Source organism: Telmatherina bonti (assembly GCF_933228915.1).
Source record: "Telmatherina bonti genome assembly, chromosome: 10".
Lineage (NCBI taxonomy): Eukaryota > Metazoa > Chordata > Actinopteri > Atheriniformes > Telmatherinidae > Telmatherina > Telmatherina bonti.
The window spans coordinates 38,418,767-38,437,307 of NC_136628.1; the positions used below are offsets into that span (position 1 = coordinate 38,418,767).

The window sequence follows — 18,541 nt, forward strand, 5'->3', positions numbered from 1 at the left end:
CAAAAGGAGGTAAATGTGTTGCAGAGTGGTGATGGGAGCACAGCCAGACAAAAGAAACGTTACATCACTCAGACTGGACCCCACATTCTTCTCTTCCCAGGTTTCCTGTTGTATGGAGTCAAATTAGTCTCAAAACTAAATTAATGTAAGAAACTTGATTCAGTCGGACATGTAGAACGTCAGTCAACACTTTTGTTTTGATGCATTATCAGGTTTTGTGTATCTCCTGATTTCAACAGACGATTTAAACTATGACATAAAAATCACACTTTTATAGTTAAACGTGCACATGTGCACAAATATGCACAGAATGCACAAATCATTTCTTTTTGTGCTTTATTTCTACATAACAGTGATGTCATGTAATCAAACAGGCATTTAAAGGGTTAACATCTTTAAAAGGGGTTCCAGCTCCGGTCCTGACGGGCCACAATCCTGCAGGTTTTCCATGTATCCCTGCTTCAACACACCTGAGTCAAATGAATCAGTCATTATGGAGAACTGCATTGGCTGTTAGATCCATTTAGAGGATCCAGGTGTGTTGGAGCAGGGATACATGGAAAACCTGCAGGACAGCGGCTCTCGAGGACCAACTGGACAGTCCTGATGTAAAATATCAGGTAAAACAGTCACTTATAAACGGTACATGTATTTATCAAACCAAAGACAGGATGTTAACTGATGGTTCCAGCTTCTTAAAGCTTTTCTGCTTCTTCTGGCTGCATCTTTATTTTTGGTAAAGATGAACCTTCATCTCCCCTTGTCTTCATCACTCAATGTGACATGTGTGTCTTTGGTAGGACGGTCCCTGCGGAAGACAAGTCGTTTGCGGTGGGAGTTCAGTACATGCTGTTCAGAGTGCTGGGTGAGTCCGTCAGGTCTGGAGAGGAAGTCTTACATTGGCTGAACCTCAAACACAAGTCACCACCAGTTTCCTAGTTCACATGTAACACAGAAGACACATGATCAGATGTTTCAGTAGGACTGTTCTGCCCTGAGTTTATTTTTATAAGGTGACCAAGTGTTCTGCTAAATGTTATTATGTTGGGACTATTTACTAAAAAGGAAAAAGCTAATTGTGAGACTTTTATTTTGTAATGTGAGGAAAAGGAAGTTGAAGTTAGAGTTGTGGAGTTTTATTTTGACATCTGTTAGAAACCAGGAAGTAGGAAGTGAGAAAGCTCTGAATAGAAAAGGAGTTTGGCTGGCTGTTTATCTATGTTCACACTTCGGAAGTTCACACATAGTGCTAACAGTACAAGGACCTCAATCGGTCTATAGATGACATGATCCATACTTTTCTATCAAAACTCACAGTGAGGTTGTCTTCATGGATGTGACATGATCACATGTTTTAAAATCCATTGAAGCAAATCCCAGAGAGCAGATGTATTAAAGCCACCAGACTGGACTTCACATCCCTGCAGTAATAAAGCTGAACTTTTGCATCTGTACAGCATTCATGCCCGGTCCCGTGCTGTACGGCAGCGTGATCGACACCACCTGCATCCAGTGGGGCGTCACCTGCGCCAAGCGGACTTCCTGTCACTACTACAACCTCAATAACTTCAGGCACAGGTAGGCAGGATGACGCCTCTCCTAACAAACCTTAATCTGACGTGAGTCCACCTGTTTTACTTCCTGTTTACACAAACATGAAGCCAACCAATCACACGGCAGTATTTAGTCATGTAAACATGGTGAAGACTGGTTCCAACCAAGATTATGAATATGCAGGACGTGCAACATGCAGCGCCTTCGATGTGCAACATGCAGCGCGTGCAACATGCAGCATGTGCAACATGCAGCATGTGCAACATGCAGCGCGTGCAACATGCAGCGCGTGCAACATGCAGCATGTGCAACATGCAGCATGTGCAACATGCAGCATATGCAACAGTGGAGGCCACAGATTGTCCAAACTAAACTACAGATGTTGGCCATATTGGGCAAAATAGGTCAACTCAGGTGGTGGGTGCGTAAGCGTGTGCAACATGCAGCATGTTGCGGCTTGAAGGCCACACGTGGCGAAAAGGAGACTGCTCCACATGCAGACCAACGTCTGATATCTGAACCACATGTGACGTTGTGTTTTTTTTCTGAACACGTCTCCATGCTTCAAGTCCTGATTCGCCATCTGATGTAAGCCCACCCTAATCAGCCTGTGTGTGTGTGTGTGTGTGCCTGTGTGTGTGTGTGTGTGTGTGTGTGTGTGTGTGTGTGTGTGTGTGTGTGTGTGTGTGTGTGTGTGTGTGTGTGTGTGTGTGTATGCAGGTTTCTGGGTCTGCAGGTGGCCTTTGTGTTAGGGGGTCTGATCTGTTTCCTGGCGACGGCCATCTTCCTGCACAGACGAGGCAGCCGTCAGGACGAGCGGCCCGGAGAGAACGGGGGATACAAGCAGGTGGAGGACAAGCCTCTGGAGGATTTTTCATCCAACCAAAGAGACCAGAACGGGATTGAAGCCAAAACCTGAAGCCATGGAGGACAAATGGACAGAAGACGCACCAGGATAAGGAGGGACATAAAGTACAAATCATTTAAAGGACCAGTCCGCCTGCAATCTGGGCTCAGACATTTCTTGGAACATAAAACGGGAAACGATGATGATAGACAGCTTTCCCACCAAACGGACAGAAACACAGACACTCAAACAGCCCAAAACGGACCAGATGTCACGATGAAGAAGAGAAACGAGCCATTTCACTGCAGAAACCATGTTTACCTGCCCCATCAAAATCACTGCGTTCATCACGACATCTGAACATTTTATCACAACGACATGAATAAACGCAGTAAAGCCGCTTCCTGGATGCTGTTCCGCCTGCATGTCCCCACTTTCATGTTTTCTGTGTTCAGAAAAGTTGCTGGTTATATTAGAAAACATCGCAGCTGTTTCATGGCAGCTTCTAGAGGAACAATGCTCGACGTCGCCCCCTGCTGTTGGGGAGAAACTTGTGATTCGTAAAAGCAAATTACGAAGTTTTTGCTCCAATTCTCTGTGATGGACTCAGCTAAAATCTCCAGATGTTGATAAATAAGCTTTAGTTCCTCCAGCTCCCTCTAGATGCTGCTCAAACATCTTCCCCTGCATTAAAGTGATGAAGAAGAGCGCCGTTCTGCAGGAAGCGAGCCCGCCGCCTGATGAACATTCCACGTTTGGGAGCAGGAGGAGGATCATGTGTGATGTGGGAGTTTGGGGCTGCACGGTGGCCTCATAGCAAGAAGGTTGCTGGTTCGATCCTTGGCTGGGAGGAGGCTCAGATGGTGGCCTTTCTAAAGGACTAAGCATCTTCTTCCGGTGTATGCATGTACAAAGATATGATGTTAGGTGAACTTACTAAATTGTTCTCAGAAGTTTGTCTCTCTGTGATGGACTGGTGACCTGTCCAGGTCTATCCAGCCTCTCGCCCAATGACTGCTTCTGCCTCAGAAAATTAATGAATGAACGTTGGAGTTCAGACCAGATGAAAAGGTCTCCTCATCATTCAGATGCAGATTTTTCCTGGATGAATTTATCCAGATGTTTAATGTTTTCTCAGCAGTGAAAGTTTTCAGACACCAGAACGAGTCGTTTTATCTCGGAAGCGGAATAACTTTCAGTAACTTTGTTAGTAAAAAGTTAGTCACTAACGAGCTAGCTACAGGAGCCGATTCCTGAGTCTCTCACTCAGAAATCCAAGCAGGCAGTGGGCGGAGTTTAACTGAATGGAAACATGGTGCAGCCAATCAGATGTAAGGACAGACTGGGATCCTACCAATTAGTGAATGTAGGGGTGGCAGATTCTCTGGTACAGGACCATAGACCGTATATGAAAGATGGACGGAGACTTTGGCACGTCGGCATATTTAGGGGTGTGTCCTTTTGATTGACAGGTACCCGATCTCCCGCTTCAAGTCAGAAGAACGTAGAACAACCGCGGTTTTTAGCCGGTTAACAACGTGACTTAGCTTTAGCTCGCTTACCTCCGTTAGCTGGTTAGCTCCTGTTATCTCCGGGTTAGCTCGGTTAGCTCTTAGCTACAGAAAGCTCGGAGTTCGCTCGATGTCAATCATCCACCATGACGCTCACAGCCCCCCCTCTCAGCTCCACCTCTTTGACCATATTTGTATTTTCCGGGCGAGACGACACGCATGCCCCTGCCAAGATGGTGATGGTAGGAACCGCCCACCGAGCTTTGAGTCAGTTTTTCAGAAACCTAAGGGTGATGTCACGGAGGCTCCGCCCATCTTTTATATACAGTCTATGTACAGGCCCAGTAAAATGACAGAGTGAAACTGGATTTAGACTTAAGCGTTTTTGGCAAAGAGTGAAATATTTTCATTTATATGTAAAAATGCAATAAAATAAATATTTTATAGAAAAGAAAAGCTAAAATGTTTGGCTAAGTGCCCAGAAAGATCACGGTTTGCTTATTTTAATTAAATAAATAAACACTTGGTATGTTTGCTTTATTATGTATTATCTTATTATTAATGTAAAGAAAAAAAAAGTGAATATATACATTTATTTTTCTTGGCAGCTTTTTTTTTTTTTTTTTAGTAACCACTGGATCATACAAGGGGACTGGATTTGGATCAAAGCCTCAGTACTGCTTTTGTAGATTACTGATGTTTATTTACATCATTACACAGTATAAAGAAAGGTTGAATAGCTAAAAAAAAAAAAAAAAACAGCAACGATTTTTAGCTAACTTTTAAAAAACATTCCTCAGAAAACAATCAAGAACACCAACAGGAACAAAGAACAGTTCGTCTCATTGTTGCTACTGTTTATTCAGTTCTGATATGATGCAGCCATGAGGGAATACTCCTGTTACTATGGTGATTCCCGCCTTTTTCAGGCAGCTAGCAGTGAGAATACTAGAAGTCAAATTAGAAAGATGTATCTGTCACTTGACACAGATTTTTTTTTTTTTTAAAGTACGAAGATGTTTCACCTCCATTTCCTTTGAATCAGTTGATTTCTAATGGGAGTGAATTATTGCCTACCCTGTTTCCACTGAGCGGACCATTCCTGGCCCGCTTTGGTTGTACAGTATGATTAGCGCTGAGCTAACATGACAGATAAACATCTGTTCAGTTCAGCTGTTTTGCTTCATCGTTTACTTGACGTTGAAATGACGGTCAGCTCTGGAAATGAACATTCCTCATTATCGCATCGATGTTGTTAGTTTTGTTTGGTGTCGTCGCACTAGTATGACACTATGCTACGCATTTGTCCTGCCTAGCTCGTGATGGTCCAACACTCGCCTGACCAGGTTGGACCATTTTCAGTATTATATAGTTTTAAAGATGAAACATTATTTTCTATCATATACCCGATATTTTATGTTTTCTGATTGAGATCATTACGATTAAAGTCAAAACATTTTATTTTATACCATCAGACTTCTGTTTTCCACTTTTAAACTAGTTAGTATGATTACAGTTGCTTTAGAAAAATCCCATTCAATTTCATTTAAACATTTTGTTTTATTTTCAATAAAAACTGTTTTGTTTTTTAATGTCTTAAATTTTGAATTTCAAATGTTTTTTTTAAATGAGCGAACATTACGGCGCTGATTTGGCTCCATATGTATTTCAGTATTTCAAGGTGTAAAACTTCTTGTAAGCTGGTTTCTGAAAATGTGGTTTATTTTATATAAAGGTTCAACTTTTGTACTTTCTGGACAAAGAAATTTTACTTTTTTTACTTTTTTTTTTTTTTACTTCTTTGTGGATTTTATGCTTTGTATTTTTGTGATATTAAAACATTATGTACTCTGCTGATGGTTTTTGGGAAACGACTCACAGCTCAGGAGAATATAAAACCATCGCTGATAGATGTATGTGAGGCATGTTTGTTAAAACATTCCCGCGGTTGTCAGATAATCAGCACAAGTCCAGGCATCGAGCTTCTGCTGACGGGTAACAGATCTTCCATCAGATGGAAAAAACATGTCAGTCAGAAAACGGGTTTCAACATGTGAACTGTTTGTCTTCAGCTTGGTATGTTCCATTCGAACCGGCAGATCCAGTCAGAACGAGTCTGATTATCGGCTCACGTTAACCCTTTCTACCGGCGCCTCTGTCACGGATGTATTTGGTGCCAGTGTTTTGACTGACAAACAGCAGAGAAGAAAGATAAACAGTCTTTTCTTCTTTTGTTCTGTAATAACTTTATAAACCACCATCCTACCGTCTCCACGCCCTGAACTGTCAGGACCCATGAGACGTTTAAATAAAGTTCATCTAATTCTTCATCAGTTCAGTGAAGTCTTGGACAGAACTGATCCTGCAGAGCAAGAATAAAACAAGTGAACTTTACTAAAGGTTTCTGGTGTCGTGTTGGTCGAAGCAAACTCTCAGGAGGCTGAAGTTATCTTTATCTGTTATGTTTCAAAATGTAGTAAATGTCTCAGAAGGTTTTTATAGAAATATTTACTCAACAATCAGTTTTCAGCAGAAGATCCACATAAATGTCTGTTCCAGTCCAGAAACCAGTTCCTGTGCACTAAAGGACGTTGGGACGCCCCAGGTTGGACATGTCCAGGGTTAAGGCCATAAATGTTCCCGTTTACGTCAGACGTTGACGTCCTCACGTTTCCTTTTGTCTTTACCGTTGCTACAGTCGTAGAGACGGTCTTTCCACGAGGCAGCAGGGCCGAGTTCAGTGCCGACACCGGCTGGTAGCGGAAAGCCACATCCTGTGGTTTACGCTGGTATTGTTTCATTACGTTACAGATAGGAGTAGATTAAGTACGTAACTGCAGCAGATGGACGAAGATGCCGTCCGTCTTCGGCATCCAGTAGAAATGGGACTTTAGTCCACTAACAGACGGCTTCACGGCCGGTTCTCTCAGCAGTTTTCTTTATATGTGGTGGAACCAGAAGTAAAACAAGAACATCAGCAGACTGTGTTGCAAAACAGATTTTTATAAATAACTCTGCTTAAAGTCACGGCGTTGCACAGAGACAAGAAGCAGCAATTTGGTTCAAAGGTCCGTTTCACCATGGAGACACGAGGCCGGCGGCCGCAACAACAAGAGGAAGTGAGTTTTCCTGGAAAACAGCAGACTGGTGGAGATAAATGGAGATCAGAGATCAGAACATTTATCCACTCTGATGAGATCATTTATCTCGTTACCTCCAGGATGAGATGATCCATCTGGACTCGGCAGGAAGTCGCGGTTCAGTCAAACCTGACTTCTGGATCAGAAGAGCCGCCATGCCAGCCGGAGAGGGCCCCAATCGGGGAGGCCCCCAGCCGGGGAGGCCCCCAGCCGGGGACGCCCACCAGCGGGAAGAGCTGAGTTTCTTCATGGCTCCATTTTTCTGATTATCACTCGTTTCAGACGTGAAACTGGATGACAGTGAGTTCACAGAGTTTCTGGACGTAGCTCAGGCGTGTCCATCTCCGGCCCCCAAAGGCCGCTAGCTGCAGCTTATCCATGTATCCCTGCTCCAACACACCTGATTCTAACGAGCCACTGAGCAGAACTATATTGGCGGTTGGTCCATCTAATGTCTGCCAGGCGTGTTGGAGCAGAACAGCTGTGGTTTAACTGGTGTTCATGGAGACCCAGTAACTTCATGTTTCACTTCTTTATTGTTTTATTTCATTGTTTATTAACGTGTTTTTCTGTAAAATGTGGCGTCTGTCCTCGACCTCATGGCTTGTCCCATCAGGTGGTGGAAAATGCTTCAGGAACATCCAGTCTGCAGCTCCACATGGCTGGAGCGAATCCAGGACTGGTAGCGCACCAGTTTAGCTGGTTTCTCCATTGCCACTCCAGTCCAAGTCTCAACATGCATCTGCGTGCATAACGGCTCCATCTCTTCATTCCTTCTTCAACAAACAAGTCGTATTTCTGGGCCTTAACGGCGAGCTGGCAGCGTTTAACAAGCGAGTTCACAAGCACAGCAAGCCTCGACCTCCTGCAGAAACACCAGTGCTTCCAGTATCATTCCCAATGGGGAGAGACAAATGGAGCTGGGAAGCAGGTCGTTGTCTCCAGGAGGTCATGCTCTCCAAGCTGCAACTCACCAAAGGAAGAGATGATACAAACATAAAGACCGACGTTTGTGCTCAGGCCTCTGACCTCTGACCTCCACAGATCCACCTCCAGATGTTCCTTCTCATCGTTCAGTCAGACGTTTTACTGTAGAAACACTTCGAATCCCTGAAGTGCAGCAAGCAACACGCTCTGGTTTATAGTTTCCTGTAGGACGACATCCATGTTTAACAAGAACCACAAGAACTGCAGGAGAACAAACTCACGATGTAGCCAAGACCCTGGATCCATCCTCCATAGAGCTGGACTCTGACGGTGGACCCGTAGAAGGTGGATGTAGGACCAGAACTCCTGCTGCTGGATGCAGGTCCGAGCAGATGATCGGGTTTTATTGCTGAACGACGAGGATCCAGGTTCTGTTTGGGAATGGCGTGTCCTGAGAAACACTCTACTGGTGATAATTCAATTCAATTCAACTTTATTTGTACAGCGCCACTTCCCAACAACGTTGTCTCAGGACACTTTACATACACATCCTTTCAATCCAATTCATACATCTCCTATAATAGAAACCAACTGATTGCATCGAGTCATGACTTGGATCCAATCCCCCATCCTGAGCTGCACGAGGTGACAGTGGGAAGGAAAAAACTCCCCTTTAACAGGAAGAAAACCTCCGGCAGAACCCGGCTCAGGGAGGGCAGCCATCTGCCTCGACTGGTTGGGGTGGAGAGGACAGGAAAGACAGATCAACATGTACAACTGCATTTATTCAGGAAGACCTGTGGAAAAAAGGAGAAATAAGTTAGAGATGGCCATATTGGCATATATTTATACATTAATATGTTAGAGAAATAGAGCGAGGTACTTCTCAGTGCATCAGGTAACATCCCCATTGCTACATAAGTAATGGATGGCTAGACTACCCATAACTATAAGAGCAATGAGCAGAACCTGGACAGTTGGGTCCCGTACATGCAGACTCCAACTCAGGAGATGCTCATATCCTAACTATAAGAATCATGGAAAAGGAAGGTTTTCAGCTCCATCTTAAAGGTGTGGAGGGAGTCTGCCTCCTGAACCCACGGTGGGAGCTGGTTCCATAAGAGAGGAGCCTGATAGCTAAAGGCCCTTCCTCCCATAGTACTCTTTGAGACTCTGGGAACCACCAGTAAACCTGCAGTCTGAGAGCAAAGTGTTCTATTTGGAATATATGGAACTATAAGATCTTTTATGTCCAATGGAGCTTGGTCATGGAGAGCTTTATATGTGAGGAGAAGAATTTTAAACTTTATCCTGGATTTAACAGGGAGCCAGTGTAGAGAGGCTAAAACTGGTGAAATATGATCTCTCCTGCTAGTCCTCATCAGAACCCTCGCTGCAGCATTTTGGATCAGATGGAGACTTTTCAGGGCATATTTGGGACAAACCATTAATAAGGAATTGCAGTAATCCAGTCTGGAAGTAATAAAGGCATGGACTCATTTTTCTGCATCTTTCTGAGACAAGATGCTCCTAATTTTTGCAATATTACGCAGGTGGAAGAAGGTGGTTCTAGAAACCTGTTTTACATGTGAGTTAAAAGACAAGTCCTGGTCAATAATGACTCCAAGATTTCTCACAGTGGTACTGGAGGCCAGATTAATGCCTCCAGATTATTTACATAACTGGATAATTTTATTCTAAGTTTTTCAGCCTGAAGATAACGACCTCTGTCTTGTCTGAGTTTAAAAGGAGAAAATTCAGAGTCATCCAGGTCTTGATGTCTGTCAGACATCTTTGTAATCTAAGAAACTGATTGGTTTCATCTGGCTTCATGGAAAGGTAGATCTGAGTGTCATCCGCATAGCAATGAAAATTTATACCATGCTGCCTGATGATATTTCCTAAGGGAAGCATGTATAATGTAAAAAATATTGGTCCAAGTACAGAACCCTGAGGAACTCCATGACTTTCCCTGGTGTGTGAGGAAGACTCATCATTTACATTTACAAACTGAAATCTATCAGATAAATATGACTGGAACCAGTCTAATGCAGTCCCTTTAATCCCAATAACATGTTCCAGCCTCTGTAGCAGAATATTGTGATCAATAGTGTCGAATGCAGCACTGAGATCTAAAAGAATGAGTCCAGACAGAAGTCCTTTATCTGAGGCCATGAGAAGATCATTAGACTTTCACCAGTGCTGTCTCTGTGCTATGATGAGCTCTAAATCCTGACTGGAACTCTTCAGATTGTTTCTGCTCAGATAGGAACATAGTTGGGTTGAAACTGTTTTCTCAAGAATTTTAGACAAGGGGAGATTTAATTACAGCTGTCTTAAAATATTGAGGTACATATCCTATTAATAGAGATGAATTGATCAGGTCCAGTACAGATGTATTGATTAGGAAACATATTTCCTTGAATAATCTGGTTGGGATGGGGTCTAAAACACAGGTTGAAGGTTTAGATGAAGCTATTATGTTGGTTAACTCGGAGAGCTGTACAGGCAAGAAACGGTCCAAATGACAATCAGCTTCTAAAGACGTCTCTAAGGCTGCTGCAGATGAAATAACATTAGTAGTGTTCAGGTTATTACTGATTTCCTTCCTGATAGAAACTATTTTGTTTCCAAAGAAACTCATAAAGTCGTCACAGCTGAGGCTGAAAGGAATAGATGGCTCAACGGCACTATGGCTCTTAGTCAGTCTGGTTCCAGTGCTGAAGAGAAACCTGGGGTTGTTCTTCTTCTCCTCTATCAATGATGAATAATAAGCTGTTCTAGCCACACGCAAGGCTTTTTTATACACTATTAAACTTTCTTTCCAGACTATGCGACACTCTTCTAAGCCAGATGAACGCCATTTTCTTTCCAAACGTCTTGATGTCTGTTTTAAAGCTTGAAGCTGGGAATTAAACCACCGGGCCGCTTCTTCTGACTGGTTCTCTTCTTCTTTAGAGGAGCAACATTATCTAGTGTTATACGCATTAAAGCTGTCATTCTAGCAACACATTCATGGACCTGTGTTGGAGTAAAGCTCGGATGGGTGTTTCCTGTCAGGTTAACACATGGTGTTGGAGGAAATACTGCTGAAATAGACTTCTTAAATTTGTTAACAACACTATCTGACAAACATCAACTAGAATGAATTTTCTTCTCAGCCATTGTGTAGTCAAGTAAAGTAAACTCAAAAGTTGTTAAAAATGATCAGACAGAACAGGGTTATGAGGGAAAACTGTTAGTTGATCACTTCTGATGCCACATGTCAGAAGAAGATCCAGAGTGTGACGATGAGAATGAGTCGGTCTGTGGACATTTTGGGAAAATCCAACTGAACTTAATATAGAGTTAAAGGCAATGTTTAAACTGTCATGTTCATCATCAAGATGAATGTTAAAATCCCCCAGAACAATAACTTTATCAGTATTCAGCACTAAGTCTGATAAGAGGTCTGAGAAGTCAGTTAGGAACTGTGAGGAAGATCCAGGTGGACGGTAGACTACTACTAGGAGAAGTGGCTTCTCTCATTTCCATCTTGGGTGGGACAGACTAAGAGTCAGGTGTTCAAAGCTATTGGAACTATTTTTATGTTTAGGACTAATCAATAGTTCTGATTTAAAGATAGCTGCCAGAACTCCTCCTCGACATGTAGTTCTGGGAACATGAACATTTAGACAATCTGGTGGAGTTGATTCATTAATACCAACATGATGATCAGTAATTAGGTCATTGATTAACAGAGACTTAGACACAAGAGATCTAATATTCAATTAACCGCATTTAATGGTTTTATTATTTTGTCTGATTAGATTTTGTTTTGATATTAATGAGATGGAGGTTTTCCACCCATGTTGTCTGTTTTATTCTTTCTGGGTTGTGGGGGGGCAGATACCATCATTATGGGTTTTGGGGAGGGGGGTGACAGGGGTGAGATTACAGAAAAGCATGTGAGACTACAACTCTGCTTCCTAGTCTCAGTCCTGAACAGTCTTGGGTTTAACTGACTAATAAAATGATCCATGTTCCTAGAAATGAGAGCTGCTCCATCCACTGTGGGATGAATCCTGTCCCTCTTAAATAAGTAACAAAGAAGTGGTCCCAGAAAGTCTCCGCTGTTCCACTGGTCCAGACCCGAGGAGCAACCGCATGGCTGTACTTATCCGGGAACCATTTTAATTATATTTTCGGAGTGATTTGTCGGTGTTTGTCGTGACCTTCTGCTTCCATAGAACTTTCAACTTTCAACTTTCAACTTTATTTATATAGCGTCAAATCACGGCAATGCCATCTCAAGACGCTTTACAGACAGAGGGGAAAACATAATGAAGGCCAATTCATAACAGCCTATATAAGGAAACCAACAGATTGAGTTGAGTCCAACTCAATCTCCCATCCTGAGCAAGCACACTGGCGACAGTGGGAAGGAAAAAACTCCCTTTTAACAGGAAGGAAACCTCCGGCAGAACCCGGCTCAGGACAGGCAGCCATCTGCCTCTGCTGTGTGGGGGGAAGAGGACAGAAAGACAACAGACAACAGGAACTGCTACTCCCGGCCAGGGAGACCTGCTGAGACAGGAGACATACATGTTAATGATGCAACACTGTTATGGGGGGGGGGTGTAAAAGAAAGAGATAAAGAGAAAAAGAAAGAAGCTCAGTGTATCAGGAAATGTCCCTCAGCAGTCTAAACCTATAGCAGCATAACTAAGGGATGCTAACCATCCCTAGCTATAGGACTTATCAAAAAGATAAGTCTTCAGCCTAGTCTTAAAGGTGGGGAGGGTGTCTGCTTCCCTAACACTAACTGGGAGCTTATTCCATAAGAGAGGGGCCTGATAACCAAAGGCTCTGCCTCCTGCTCGGCTCTTTGAGACTCTAGGAACCACAAGTAAGCCTGCAGTCTGCGAACGAAGTACTCTGCTTGGTATATAAGGAACTATGAGGTCTTTGATATATAGTGGTGCCTGGTTGTGGAGGGCTTTATATGTAAGGAGAAGGATTTTAAATTCTATTCTAGATTCAACAGGCAGCCAATGAAGAGAGGCTAAAACTGGAGAAATATGATCTCTCCTGCTGGTTCTGGTCAGGACTCTGGCTGCAGAATTCTGGATCAGCTGAAGGCTTTTCAGGGCATATTTAGGACAGCCCAGTAATAGAGAGTTACAGTAATCTAGTCTCGAAGTAACAAAAGCGTGAACCAGTTTTTCTGCATCACTCTGAGACAGAATGTCCCTAATTTTGGCTATATTACGTAAATGAAAGAAGGCTGTTTTAGTAACCTGCTTAATATGTCGACCAAAGGACAGGTCAGGGTCAAATATTACTCCAAGGTTTCTCACTGTAGCACTGGAAGCTAAAGTAATGCCATCCAGGTTCATTACAAAACCGGAAAATTTAGCTCTGAGTTTTTCAGATCCAACGAGAATTACTTCAGTCTTATCTGAGTTTAAGAGGAGAAAATTTCTAGACATCCAAGTCTTTATGTCTATGAGACAATTTTGTAGCCTATTGGGCTGATTTGTTTAATCTGGTTTAAAGGATAAGTATATTTGAGTATCATCTGCATAACAATGAAGGTTTATTCCATGCTGTCTAATAATTTTGCCTAAAGGGAGCATATATAGCGTGAAGAGTACTGGTCCAAGTACAGAACCTTGAGGAACTCCATGACTTACTGTAGTTTGGGAGGAGGACTTGTCATTTACATGAACAAACTGAAGTCTATCAGATAAATATGATTTAAACCAGCTTAACGCTGTACCTGTAATTCCAATCACCTGTTCTAGTCTCTGTAACAGAATGTTATGATCGACTGTATCAAATGCAGCACTAAGATCAAGCAGGATAAGTACGGACACAAGTCCTTTGTCTGAGGCCATAAGAAGGTCATTAGTAACTTTCACCAATGCTGTCTCAGTACTATGATGAGCTCTAAATCCTGACTGAAACTCCTCGCATAAATTATTTCTGCTCAGGTGGGCATGTAGCTGAGCGGAAACTATTTTCTCCAGAATTTTGGACATAAACGGGAGGTTAGATATAGGTCTATAATTTGCTATCACCTCTGGATCCAGAGATTGCTTTTTAAGTAAAGGCTTGATTACAGCAGTTTTAAATGATTGTGGTACATATCCTGTCACTAAAGACATATTGATAAGATTTAGTAGTGATGTATTAATTAAAGGGAAAATGTCCTTAAAGAGGCTCGTTGGGAGAGGGTCTAAGATACAGGTGGATGGTTTAGATGAAGCTATTATTTTAGTTAATTCAGAGGGTTGGACAGGACAGAAACTATTTAGACACAAGTCAGATCCTGGTTCTAAGGATGCTTCGGAGACCACAACAGGCTCAACATTATAGGTAGAAGGAAGAGTATTGTGAATTTGATCTCTAATAGTGTCAATTTTATTCCTGAAAAAATACATGAAATCATCACAGCTAAGTGAGAAAGGAATACATGGCTCCTCAGCGCTCCGGCTCCTAGTAAGCCTGGCTACAGTGCTGAAAAGAAACCGAGGGTTGTTTTTGTTTTCCTCTATCAATGATGAATAATAAGCTGTTCTTGCCGTACGTAAGGCTTTTTTGTATACAATTAAACTTTCTTTCCAGGTTAAGCGAGACTCCTCTAGTCCTGATGAACGCCATCTGTTTTCCAAACGCCTTGATGCCTGTTTTAGAGCTCGAAGCTGGGAATTAAACCAGGGAGCCTTCATAATCTTACCTAATTTCTTCTTCTTTAGGGGAGCAACATTATCCAAGGTTGTACGCATTGAAGCTGTTATAGTATCAGCATGTTGATCAATCTGAGCAGGAGTAAGGCTTAAAGGGGGACTCTCAGTCATGCTAACACATGGTAGATGTGAAAAAATTGATTCAATTGATTGTTTAAATTTTGTAATATTATTGTCTGATAAACATCTACTATAGTAGAATTTATTTTTGGTCAGTGAGTAATCAAATAAAGTGAATTCAAAGGTTAACAAGAAGTGATCGGACAAGACAGGGTTTTGAGGAACTACTTTGAGTTTATCAGTCTCAATACCAGATGTTAGAACAAGATCAAGAGTATGACCATGAGAGTGAGTGGCTCCATTGACATTTTGTGAAAACCCAATTGAGTTTAGAATAGAGCTAAAGGAAATGTTTAAACGATCATTTTCATCGTCAACATGAATATTAAAATCACCTAGTACAATGACCTTATCAGTAGTTAGCACTAACTCAGACAAGAGATCAGAGAATTGGGTCAGAAACTCGGAGTAAGGTCCAGGTGGGCGATACACTAATGCTAAAAGGAGCGGTTTCTCTCAATTCCATTTTGGATGAGATAAATTTAATGTCAGGAATTCAAAGGATTTATAGTTAGTTTTGATCTTAGGACTAATTAATAATTCTGACTGAAAAATAGCTGCAACACCTCCTCCTCTGCCTGTAGTTCTAGGAATGTGAAAGTTTAAATAGTTAGCTGGCGTAGCTTCATTAATACTAACATAATCCTCTTGCTGTAACCAGGTTTCCGTAAGACAGAATAAATCAATGTGGTGATCACCTATCAAGTCATTGACTAATAAAGACTTATTTGGGAGGGATCTAATATTCAGTAGGCCACACTTTATGGTCTTATTTTCAGATTTTATTAGATCCATTGTTTTTATTTTTATGAGGTTTTCACGATTAACCCCAGAAGTGTTTTTGTGTTGTTTAATTCTTACTGCTGGGAAGTTGTATAAGGTCAGAATGGGGTTTTGGGTGGGCGGCGGCAGGTGGAAAGCTGCAGAAAAGTGTGTAGGACTACAATTCTGCCTCCTGGTCCCAACCCTGAGTTGTCAATTTAGCTGACTAATAAAAGAGTCCATATTGCTAGATAAGAGAGCGGCTCCATCCAACGTGGGATGGATGCCATCTCTCCTAATAAGACCAGGCTTTCCCCAAAAAGCGCTCCAATTATCTATAAAACCCACGTTGTTATCGGGACACCACCTAGACAACCAGCGGTTGAAGGATGACATGCGGCTAAACATGTCATCGCTGATTAAATTTGGCAAGGGACCAGAGAAAACTACCGAGTCCGACATGCTCTTGGCAAAGTTACACACCGAAGCAACATTAATTTTAGTGACCTCCGATTGGCGTAACCGGGTGTCGTTACCGCCGACCTGAATTACAATCTTACGGTATTTACGTTTAGCCTTAGCCAGCAGTTTCAAATACGATTCGACGTCGCCCGCTCTGGCCCCAGGAATGCATTTGACTATGGTCCCCGGTGTCTCTAGAGCCACGTTTCTGACTATGGAACTACCTATAATCAGGGTTTCTGCCTCAGCGGGTGTGTCGCCGAGCAGGGAAAATCTGTTAGAAACGTGAACAGGTCGTGGTGGCCAGTGGGTTTTGGTTTGGGGCTACGCTTCCGCCTGACCGTCGTCCAGCCCACCTCGGCTCCCGGCTGCGCGGGAACTGCTGAGGGACGGCTAGGTGGGCTAGCTGCCCTGGCTGGTAGCTCCGCACTGGCTAATGGGGGCTTGCTGACTAACTGCTTCCCTAACTGAGTGCGGAGCTGGGCTTCTAACTCGCAGAGCCTCGCCCCCAAAGCTGCCAAGCTGCTACACTTATACACCTACCGTTATCACTAAAGGAGGCGGAGGAGTAGCTAAACATCAGACACACCGAGCAAGAAAAGGCAGGGGACCGGGGTGTGGGAAGAAAGCTAGCAGCCATGCTAAAACCGAGTGCTTGAGCTGTTTAAGTCAGTAAACAGAAAGCCGAAGATCCCCAAAATAAAGGCAATATATAGAACAGTGGTTTGGGAAGATATTGTGCGCTAAAGTGAGTGGTTGGTTAACAATAGATAGAAGTTAGAAAGAAGTTAGAAACCCGTCGTTCAGGCTGAATAAAGTTTATCTTGAATCCCTCATTAGGCTGCTGAGTCACAGCTGCTTTTTTCTTCATTAGATCTGTTAGAAGCAGAAACCCAGGCTGGATCACACCTGGTCCTGAAACCAATCAGGCCTCATGGCTTCCACCTGCACATTCAGGTGCCAACTGGGCCTTCATCCAGCCTGAACCGGCTCACCAGGACCAGAAGCACCCTGCTCATGCCTCAGGTCAGTGGTGCTTTTGGGGGGAAATAGAGACAGAAGCACAACAGAATAATCCCAGAGGACCTAAAACAAAAGTTCCAGCCACGAAGAAACACAGCAGTGATAAAAGCGGCCCGCTTGGTCCTCCGGCTGTTTGCAGAGGAAGATCCTCCTCTCTCAGGAGGAGGAGGTTGCAGCTCCTTCAGCCAGAGTGCAGCGGCTCATTGGGATAATCTGACCACTAATTCCTGACCTGTAAGGAAAGAGGACACCTTACCTGTATGACATGGAGGAGGCTGAGGGACTGGCTCATACTGGTCGGGGTGGTGCAACTGGTTCTCTGTGGTGACGTTTACTGAGTGTTTGTCTCCCTCTGGTGGACACTAAGGTGTGTCTGACGCTGAATGCTGCTCGGTTCAGAATAAAGCAGGAAAACCAGACTTTGATGGATTTTTAATGGAAATGTTTCCATTCATGTTTATGTAAGAATAAAGCTGCAGACGAGGAGGTTACCTGCAGCTTTTCACACATGAGGAGTTGGAATGCAGAGACGCCTCATCTGCTCTGAAGTTTAGAGAATTTCTTCATCTCTTGCCTCTAAAGTTGCAGCATTTGTTATAAAACAGGAAATCAGGTTTTGCCAAAGTCTGAAGAGCGACCCAGGAGTCAAAGCAGCTAATATTGTCATCTGAACTACAAGACAAATGGATGGGTGGGAGACAGTTGTGATCTCCAACCTGGCAACTTGGTCATCAGCAAAATCATCCAAGTGTTAAAGAACGTTCACTCAGCTTCATACCGACAAAACCAGCCTGCAACAAGCTTCAGATGCTACAGAACACGATGCACTCTAAAACAAAATGTTTCATAAAATCAACCTGATGAGGTGGAACAGGAGATTCTCATGGTGATGAGGTGGAACGGGAGATTCTCATGGTGATGAGGCGGAACGGGAGATTCTCATCATGATGAGGTGGAACGGGAGATTCTCATGGTGATGAGGTGGAACGGGAGATTCTCATGGTGATGAGGCGGAACGGGAGATTCTCATCATGATGAGGTGGAACGGGAGATTCTCATGGTGATGAGGTGGAACGGGAGATTCTCATGGTGATGTGGTGGAACAGGAGATTCTCATGGTGATGAGGTGGAACGGGAGATTCTCATGGTGATGAGGTGGAACGGGAGATTCTCATGGCGATGAGGTGGAACGGGAGATTCTCATGGCGATGAGGTGGAACGGGAGATTCTCATGGTGATGTGGTGGAACTGGAGATTCTCATGGCGATGACGTGGAACGGGAGATTCTCATGGCGATGAGGTGGAACGGGAGATTCTCATGGTGATGAGGTGGAACGGGAGATTCTCATCATGATGAGGTGGAACGGGAGATTCTCATGGCGATGAGGTGGAACGGGAGATTCTCATGGCGATGAGGTGGAACGGGAGATTCTCATGGTGGTGAGGTGGAACGGGAGATTCTCA

The 18,541-nt window shown here is 43.3% G+C and overlaps 1 protein-coding gene across 1 annotated transcript in view; it reads left to right on the forward strand.

Annotated features, from left to right (window-relative positions):
• Nucleotides 1-6,240, forward strand: part of slco2b1 (solute carrier organic anion transporter family, member 2B1) — an 86,236-nt gene extending 79,996 nt beyond the window's left edge. The window contains exons 13-15 of the mRNA XM_079247765.1: nt 801-865; nt 1,458-1,578; nt 2,275-6,240. Coding sequence (XP_079103891.1) covers nt 801-865; nt 1,458-1,578; nt 2,275-2,473 — 385 coding nt within the window. The 3' untranslated portion in view covers nt 2,474-6,240. The remainder of the gene's footprint in view (nt 1-800; nt 866-1,457; nt 1,579-2,274) is intronic.
• Nucleotides 6,241-18,541: the final 12,301 nt, after the last annotated feature.